The following is a 9,126-nucleotide window of genomic DNA, read 5'->3' as shown; positions in this document are numbered from 1 at the left end:
GAGCCTCCGCATCACGTGCCCTCCAGCCCTCCCTGGCAGCCAATGGGCGGCGCGATCCGGGCGGCAGGGGTTTATAAGCGGCCGCGCAGCGCCGCGGTGGTGGTGGGAGTGTTGCGGTTGTCRGCAGGGGAGAGCGGGCCGGGAGCGAGGCGCGCGCTCGTTCTCTCGAGCCGCTTCCCCGCGTCGCCTGGGGCGCCCGGGCTGAGCCGTCCAGGAAGGCGGCCAGGTCTGTGTCCGCGCGGCCCGGGGCTGGGGGGCGGGCGGAGGGCGAAGGGGCTCGTCCCTGGGGCGGGCGGGGCGGCCGCGTGTGGGCGCGCGGGTGCCCGCGGGGGTAACGGTCTCGGCGGCGCTGGCGGGGCGGGCTCCTCCCGCGGCGTGAGGGAGCGGCGCCTCGCCTCGCCGGAAGGGAGCGCGGCGGCGGGCCGCGGGGCGAGGCGCGGGCGGGGGCGCTGGCTGCCGGCTCGCTGCGGGCTGCTGCGGGCGCGCTGCTGCGGGGCTCGCTGGCTCCAGTCCCCCGGGAGGGCGGCGGCGGCGGCTCCGGGCGTCCGCAGGGCGGCTGCGTGCGTGTGTGCGTGCGTGTCTCCTCCTCTCTCTCGTCCCCCTCAATGTCGGAGCTCTCCGTCTTCTCTAACAAACTCTCTGCCTTGCTTCTCCCCCTCCCCCCGGGCTTCTGCTTTGTGGATGTTGGCGGCTTCTTGTTGTGACAGGAGAATGTGTGTGTGTCCCGGGCCCAGGCGGATCGGTACGTATCTCGTCGCTGAAGCGCTGGGCTTGGGGGCCGGACGGGACCCGGGGAAGGGACTGCGAGGCTGGGCTGAGACCTCGCCGCAGGGAAGGACTAACGATTCTGCTGGTGTTGAATACTTCTTGTTCCTCCTCCCCCATCCTCTCCAACAGGCTACTCATTCAGGTCTGTCAAGTGTCTGACAGGCAGCTGGGGTAAGTGTACTTTATGTTAAGCCATGGTGTCTTTGGCACAGTTAAGACAGGTGTCTTGGAGGAACCTGTCTGAGCAGCATCAAGTGTCTTTCCTAGTACAGTGACAATCTATATTAAAGGAATGAGTTGCATGTTTTCCATTTTATCAGTATAGTACTGCAAAACCTTTGAATTCGCTATCTAACTCTTCATTTGTTGTATCATGTTTATGGCCTGAAAAGTCATATTTGTATCCTGTTCTGAGCTTGGAGAGGTGTTCTAAGGCTGACTTGATTGTGATCGCTTGACAAATCATGATTGGATTGCAGAATTTGTGCTTGATCTCTTTCTTTCTCTGCCATCTCTTGATCAATCACAATGAACTGAAACCTTAAAGTACTTATCTGAGAGAGTTAGCTGGAGTATCTTGTGATATTCTAGGCATTGTTATTTTATGGATAAATAGAGAGACTTGGGGTAATCTTGCTTGAGGTTGACATTTCTTTGACTTAATTGGCTAGGATGTATTAAATCTAGCATTAAGTGATGTCTGTCTTCAACTGATGTATGGATTCACTATAAAGGATACAAGCCAAGGAAAACTTGAGGCCACCTTCTTATTATATCCTATTAGGTTTCATGTAATATTTGATAAACTAATGATTTAAAAATTGGCAAATAACCTCTGGTGACACTGCAGAGCCTCTAACAGCAAGATGCTTATTTTTGCTTTATCATGGATCAACAGCATAACTGTCAGCTACAGACCTGCTATTGTGGAATGATGTATGGATCAGCACTGAACACACATGCTCAGCAGTCAAAAGAACTTGGTTCAGTTGGATTCTAGTGGGAGACCAATGTAAAATCCCAGTTGCTTTTGCAGACCAGACACATCTGTAGAATCTGCAGAGGTTCTCATTCTGTAAGCAAAAAACCTGCTTTTAAATGTTACCTGAAGAAATAAACACAACTGTTATCAAAATAGCTCCCTTGTAATTACAAGTCTAAATATTTCCAAAACTTGTATTTGGAGTTGCAGTTCACTTCTGTCATGCTTTATGCATGTGAGCCTGAGCTAGAGAAATACACTTTCTGGGAAGCAAATGGCTAACATAACATGTAGTATGCATCTAAGTTCAAGCCAGTACACTGTTGCTGAGTGTCTGGATAGCTGGCTGTGGTCTGCAGGACTACAACCAAAGCTCTTCCTGATAGCTGAACAACAGAAAACTGGCCAGTCAGTCTTCATGGCTGTTACTAGGAGACCTGGGAGAATCAGTGGACAAGAATTTTTGTGAGTGTAAATCAAGGATGGCAAGCACTTCTTTATGGGGAATGAAGATGTAATGCTAGAAGAGCCACTGGAGTGGTAGAAATATTGCCTTCATCACTTATATTTTGCAAGAGTAACAGATTCCACTCTTGTTTGCCCTAAGAAGAACAAGCGAGCTTGAGGAGAAGAACATCACTTCCTTCCTTTTCTTCCAACCTAAAGAGAAGGGAATAAAGCTTCATATATTTCCAGATATGTCTCAGCTGATCTAGATTATAAACCCCATGGCAAAGTCTGTGGAAAGCACACTGATAAGGGCTGTCACAAAACACTTGCCATTTTAATTGCGTTGCATGTCCCCTTTAGATTGGGCCTTAGAGCATATTTTATAGGTACTATGTCTCTTCTGAATGCAGTGATATACCTCTTTGGCTAAAAAAGTTAATCAGCTAAGTGACTGTTTAAACACCTTGCACAACACAGTAGTACCCAGTTTCTCAATAGTACAATTAAATCTGAGATAGATGGTGCTGATGAAGATTAGAGTTTAAGAACAGTATTACAGTAAGCCTCATAAGAGGTACCATGTAATGGTCTTTTCTAGGAAGATGTTATGCTGTAATTTGATCCTAAAAAGTGGAAAGGGAGAACTGAATTCCCTGTAAATGTATGCCCTTCAAACAAAAGGACATAAAACTCAAAATTTTGTGCTGATTTGTAGAATTATTTTCCCAGGTAGTACTTTCTGAGGATGAGGCATAATAAGTGATTTATTGAAGAGGAGCTCACAGTAATGTTGTAGTGATTGTATATATAAATGGGGAGAAGGGGGACTGTCAGAATAATCTTTTTTTTTTCAGAAGACTGAAAAATTTTTAGGTGTGGCAAAATGTATTAGAATATTTGTCTAGCTTTAGACTATTCTGCCTGACTCTACTCTAGTATGGAAGCAAATAAAAATTGTATGTAGTCCTTCAACTGACTTTTGTTTAGCAGTTAATTCTAAAACTTACTGGGGTAGATGAACTGTTAGTAGAGATGCATCTGTCTGCTTTCTAAAGGAGGTGCTATTTGACACTAACTCTTGTGTAAGTGCACATTTGTACTATATTTGTACCTTTTATTATGTAATAAGCTAAAAAATTGCTACATATAAAATATCCACAGCCAGCAGTCTGTATACCATGGTGTCACACGTGTGATATTAAGCTTCCTATATAAATGGGAGGGATAAGAAATAAAACCTGCTACTGGCATATGATTGTTTAAAGAATATCGAGCAGTGACCTACTCTTTGCCTTTATCACCTAAAACATCACCTTGAACTGWGTTGTATACCACCTCAAAGTTGTTTTTTGAATCTTGCAATCAAGTGCTTTATCTCCTCTTCAGTCTTATAGGACTGACTACTTTTTTCCTTCCCTGTGTGCCATATCTGGCTCTGTCAGCTGGGAAATCATCATGAAAGCAAATCTCCATAGGAGTCTTGTGGGACGTTGCAGTGTTGTAGAATGGCACACACTAACTATTGTCTGTAACTTCTATATGAAGCTGCATTGTCTCTCTGGATGATGTTTTTTACTTCCCACCCACTATTTGAGTGGGTATAAGAGCCAAGCTTCTAATTATGACATAGTTTATTGTTATAACCTGGCATATTGTTTATAAACAAGCATCTTCTAATACTTTTTCTCTTTTTCAAGACCTATTAAAGCTGTGTATTCCACACTATAAGCATCTTTGTTTAGATGCTGTAATATCTTAACACTGGCTTTTGGGAAAAATGTGTTAGCAGTTCCCCTAAGCCTAGTTGTTCTTTTGTCTTCCAGCAATTCCAGTCCGAAGCTCCAGGCTACCATTGTTGTCTGATGCCATGCCAGCACCAGCTCATCTGTTTCCATTGATTCGTAACTGTGAGATTGGCAGAATATGCAGTACTGTGTGTTACTGCCACCGTAAACATCTGTGTTGCTTCTCATCTCACTTTGCTCACGGTCACTTCAGATGTGCACCTCAGAGGAAATTTGCAGCGCTTTGTAGGCCAAAGGAGAACTTCAATCAATTTATTCATGCAAGGGACTATGCTTCCACACCACAGAGATTTTACCTCACTCCTCCACAAGTCAACAGCATTCTGAAGGCAAATGAATACAGTTTTAAAGTCCCAGAATTTGATGGTAAAAATATAAGTTCTGTCCTTGGCTTTGATAGCAATCAGCTACCTGCTAATGCTCCAATAGAAGACAGGAGAAGTGCTGCCACTTGCTTACAGACAAGAGGAATGCTTCTGGGTGTGTTTGATGGCCATGCAGGTTGTGCTTGTGCTCAAGCTGTCAGTGAAAGACTGTTTTACTACATTGCTGTCTCTTTGTTACCTCATGAGACTTTACTTGAAATAGAAAATGCTGTGGAAAGTGGTAGAGCTCTGTTGCCCATATTACAGTGGCACAAACATCCTAATGATTATTTTAGCAAAGAAGCTTCCAAGCTTTACTTCAATAGTCTGAGAACTTACTGGCAGGAGCTCATTGATCTCAATAGTGGAGAGACTACTGATGTGAAAGAAGCTTTAATTAATGCATTTAAAAGGCTTGATAATGATATTTCTTTGGAAGCTCAAGTAGGAGATCCAAATTCTTTTCTCAACTACCTAGTACTACGAGTAGCATTTTCTGGTGCAACTGCCTGTGTGGCTCATGTAGATGGTGTCGACTTGCATGTTGCAAACACAGGTGACAGTAGGGCAATGCTTGGGGTTCAGGAAGAAGATGGATCTTGGTCTGCAATTAATCTCTCCTATGATCACAATGCGCAAAACGAACATGAAGTGGAGCGTGTGAAAATGGAGCATCCAAAGTCTGAAGAGAAAAGTCTTGTGAAACAAGACCGCCTCCTAGGCCTGTTGATGCCTTTCAGAGCTTTTGGTGATGTGAAGTTCAAATGGAGTATTGAACTGCAGAAGAGAGTAGTAGAATCAGGCCCTGATCAGCTGAATGACAATGAATATACAAAGTTTATTCCTCCAAACTATCACACTCCTCCATACCTCACAGCTGAGCCAGAAGTCATACATCACAAATTAAGGCCACAGGATAAGTTCCTGGTTTTGGCCACAGATGGACTGTGGGAGACTATGCACAGACAAGATGTGGCTAGAATTGTAGGGGAGTACCTCACTGGTGTTCACCATCAACAGCCAATAGCTGTTGGTGGCTATAAGGTAACTTTGGGACAGATGCATGGTCTCTTAACAGAAAGAAGAGCAAGAATTTCTTCAGTATTTGAAGATCAGAACGCAGCAACTCACCTGATACGTCATGCAGTGGGTAATAATGAGTTTGGCACTGTGGATCATGAGCGACTGTCCAAGATGCTTAGTCTTCCAGAAGAGCTGGCTCGAATGTATAGAGATGACATTACAATTATTGTGGTGCAGTTCAACTCACATGTTGTAGGTGCATGTCAAAATGAGGAACTATGAATTTTACAGTGAACTGGTTATCAAAGTTGTAACAATGGCCAGTAGGAGCAGCAGATTTAAAAAAAAAAAAAAAAAGGCAAACAAATTGGTTGCTTGTTACATTAAGCATACCTATTGATCCTGCCTTCCCCCAGAGCTCTAAACATGTGGGAAGTGCTATTGACCCAATATAAACTTGAAGAGGGTGACACAGCTTGGAAGGAGGCTTCTGTAATAACTTTGCACTATTGATTTCATGAATGCTGCTAGAACAATGTTTTGAATTTGGCAGGGCTAGATGAGGGAAGGAAGGAGGACACAAATTAACTATCAAACTTTTCAGCTGTTCAAGAAACACAGCCTGTTTCTAAACACTTGTAAATATCTGCACACTATTCCTTATTACTAATCTTATCTTTAAGAGAGTGTTGGGTTCTTATAGGGCTAATTCTTGCAAAGTAGATATGGTTATTTGTGAATATCTTCTGTCTACCTTTTCCTCTAAACAGAGGAAGATGACTTTAAGTCTTCAATGTAACAATGTCATTCACTTAAAGATATTTGTCTGTGTTGACTTTCAATGCAGGTCTAAGCCATAATCAATATCTGAGATTATTATAGTTTAATCATATCTTATGCACAGTAACTTCTAAACTTCTTGTGCATTAAGTTTCTTGGCTTGCAGGTTTCTGCACAACTTATAGGGCAATAATACATTACAGCATTCAGTAAGATACTGGATAACTGTATTTGTGAAGGACTTCAGCTTGCAATATGAAGAAACTTTCAGGCTTTCCAAAAAGTCAGTGTTGTTGGCCAAAACTGTGTTGGCTTTTCTAAAGGTCATGTCCTTCATGGACTCCAATCCTGTTTGGTATTACTTATCTGATAATAAGATACATTTTCATCAGGTCACCTGTATGTTCTTAATCATTGCTAAACTCCTTGACTTTGTAGCTTGCACTCATTTTCACTTTAGCTGTTTCAGGTGGTCACATACTGGATGTCTTGCACTTGAACTCATTTATAAGTATGTCAGGTTGAAAACTACCATTTACAAGTTACAAAAAAAGGTATGGCTTGTAAATAGCTGGGAAGCTAACTAGCATGCATGTGTGATGACTTTTTGTGGCAACTTCATTATTAGCAGCCATATATTTCTAGGCAGCTGGTATATGCATGTTCTTACAATCCAGAAAGTTGTCACAGAGCAGTCTCTTAAATGGGTCTCTGGTGGTAATGATTGGATATGAACTTAAAAGGTAGTGCCCTGAACTATAATTTGTGTGCCTGAATTTGTTACAACTCATAACTGTAAAAAGTAGGGACTGACAACTGATTTAATGGTCTTCATTGTATCTGTTCTAGGTATGTTGCATTGCACACAGGGTTTTTTTTAACCCACCCTTAGGTTAAAAACTTAATGCTGGCTGTAATACCAGTCCTGGATGACTGAGAACACATGTAACTTGAGTCCTGTGTTCTGCTATAGAAACTCTAGAACAACTATCAGTCAGTACATTTAATTTTACCAAAGTGTTTTAATTAAAATATCTTCCAAACCTTTATCATAGTTAATTAAATCAACACTAAGGAAATATAACTTCCTATTCTCAATTGAGTAATGTGGCATTTTCTACTAAATAAAAAGTATTGCTGGTTAAGGTTACTATTGCATAGGGTACACTTAATTTGAACAATGAACTTGTGCTCTAATAAACATTGGCTTGTCAAACTAGCAAATGCTGTGTACTTAGTGGCATGCAGCTTTAATATGTCTGTTTCTTTACCCAATCTCAAAAAATAAAGGATCAGCTTTGCTGTAAGGTCAATGGTATCTAAGTTCACCTTCAAGATGTGAACAACCCATCTTTATCTGAAGCGAAAAGAGGAGCTCTAAAATGCTTAGACAAGTACTGGCTGTTGACATTGCTTCTGTATGTTGTGTTTTGGTGACTGTCATTAGGTCAATATATTTGTTCTCCTATTCTTTCATTCAAATACAGTGTATCTAAACGGTTGCAGCACTTAACTTTCTTACATTTTTCTACTGTTAAAGCTCTATTACATGTATTGATATATTTAACCTATGATTCTTGATATGGATTTGGTACAAGTCATGGCTAGATGAACTGAACATTGGTTCCATGTATACAACTTTTACTGAGGGAAAAAATGCTTTTTGTAGTAAAGTATGTGTGGGGTCAAACAATATAGTATTTATGTATTGCTTGGAGACTTGCTCAGTATGTATGCAGTGAACAGAAGCAGCATAGCTGCCTGCTGAACAGGTGATCTGAACAAACATGTTTTAATAGATTCCAATAAAATGATCAATTATGCAGAAATCTGTGTATTAGATTGATATAAAATGTAATAAGTATTCTGTTGAAGATGAAACTTATGATCTACTTGATTATTTCAAGAATGTGTTCTGTTGTATAGTCCCCGCACTATGAATAGACCAGATAAGTGGAAACACACTGAGAACTGGGCTTTAAAGCTGTTAAATTCCCCTGTGAGATGTGAATCCCTGGGTCAGGCATGCTGCTGCTGCCCCCTGGCAGCAAAGCTTAAATCTTTCCCTGTCAATATCAGCGTATGTCCTGCTTCCCATTGTTTCCTTAATACCTTAAAGGGCAGTGCTGCTCAGGGCCAGATAAAGCAAGCTATCAGCAGTGCACAGCCAAACTCGAGATTAATAAGTTGTGGACTGTACCCTGTACAAAGGAATACAAATTTCACAAACAATGATCTGGAATATTTACGTGCAAGTCAAAATGCCTTAAGAATGAAATGATGGTGAGCTAAATAAGAGCACCTTATATGCCGTAAGCAGAGGACAGGTTCTTACAGTTCGTGTTGTCTACCTGACCTGTTGCATTTTGAAAAGTAAGGGGGGATGCTGTGAATACTTTTCCAAGTAAGGATGTCACAGCTGTGAATATATGGCTCAGCCCAGAAAAATGGCTGAATTCTGACTGTCAACACAAGCCTTCAAATTCACCTTTTGTCTACAAATTTTGAAGACATTTGTTTTAATGTGTCAACAGAACTGTTTAACAATAGTGATGGTAGGTATGAGGGAAGTTGGAGTCTTCACTTGGTCTATGCTTTCAAGTTAAGGCTCTCAGTTAATTCTATTCCATTGTGCTCAAAAAGGTATGTGGGTATAAAATGCTATCAAAAGCTAATATAAAAAGCATCAGCTGCTACTGTAATAGTTTTCATGTTCTCAATGTCTTCTGTGTGCAGGGCTCTATAAGTGCAGAACTTGAAAATATTTTCCCTTTCTACTCATTACTTCATCATAGGGCAGAGTCCTGCAGGTAGCAAACTTATTACATGATGCATGCAACAAAGAGCATACTCTCATTGTGAAGTGTTGTTTATAAGCAGACTCTCAAAGTACAGGTCCCTGTACTTCAAACAATTCTGGAGCAAAAGGATCCTTAGTAACTATTTCCAATAA

General features: G+C 41.6%; 1 protein-coding gene across 7 annotated transcripts; it reads left to right on the top strand.

Annotated features, from left to right (window-relative positions):
• The first annotated feature begins 75 nt into the window (after positions 1-75).
• Positions 76-5,749, top strand: PDP1 (pyruvate dehyrogenase phosphatase catalytic subunit 1). Of its 7 annotated transcripts, none has more exons than XM_026081043.1 (4): positions 89-226; positions 735-742; positions 898-939; positions 4,024-5,749. In XM_026081043.1, exon 4 carries the CDS (start codon positions 4,068-4,070, stop codon positions 5,673-5,675), a length of 1,608 nt encoding a protein of 535 aa, XP_025936828.1. In that variant the 5' UTR covers positions 89-226; positions 735-742; positions 898-939; positions 4,024-4,067; the 3' UTR covers positions 5,676-5,749. The 7 variants fall into 7 exon arrangements, with proteins under 7 accessions (XP_025936827.1, XP_025936828.1, XP_025936826.1 ...); XM_026081041.1 differs by having other exon boundaries at positions 708-742; XM_026081042.1 differs by lacking the exon at positions 735-742 and having other exon boundaries at positions 76-226.
• Positions 5,750-9,126: the final 3,377 nt, after the last annotated feature.

Source organism: Apteryx rowi, unplaced genomic scaffold (assembly GCF_003343035.1).
Source record: "Apteryx rowi isolate R43461 unplaced genomic scaffold, aptRow1 scaffold_533, whole genome shotgun sequence".
Classification (NCBI taxonomy): domain Eukaryota; kingdom Metazoa; phylum Chordata; class Aves; order Apterygiformes; family Apterygidae; genus Apteryx; species Apteryx rowi.
The sequence above is the reverse complement of the archived record's forward strand: the minus strand, read 5'-3'. Positions and strand labels throughout refer to the sequence as shown.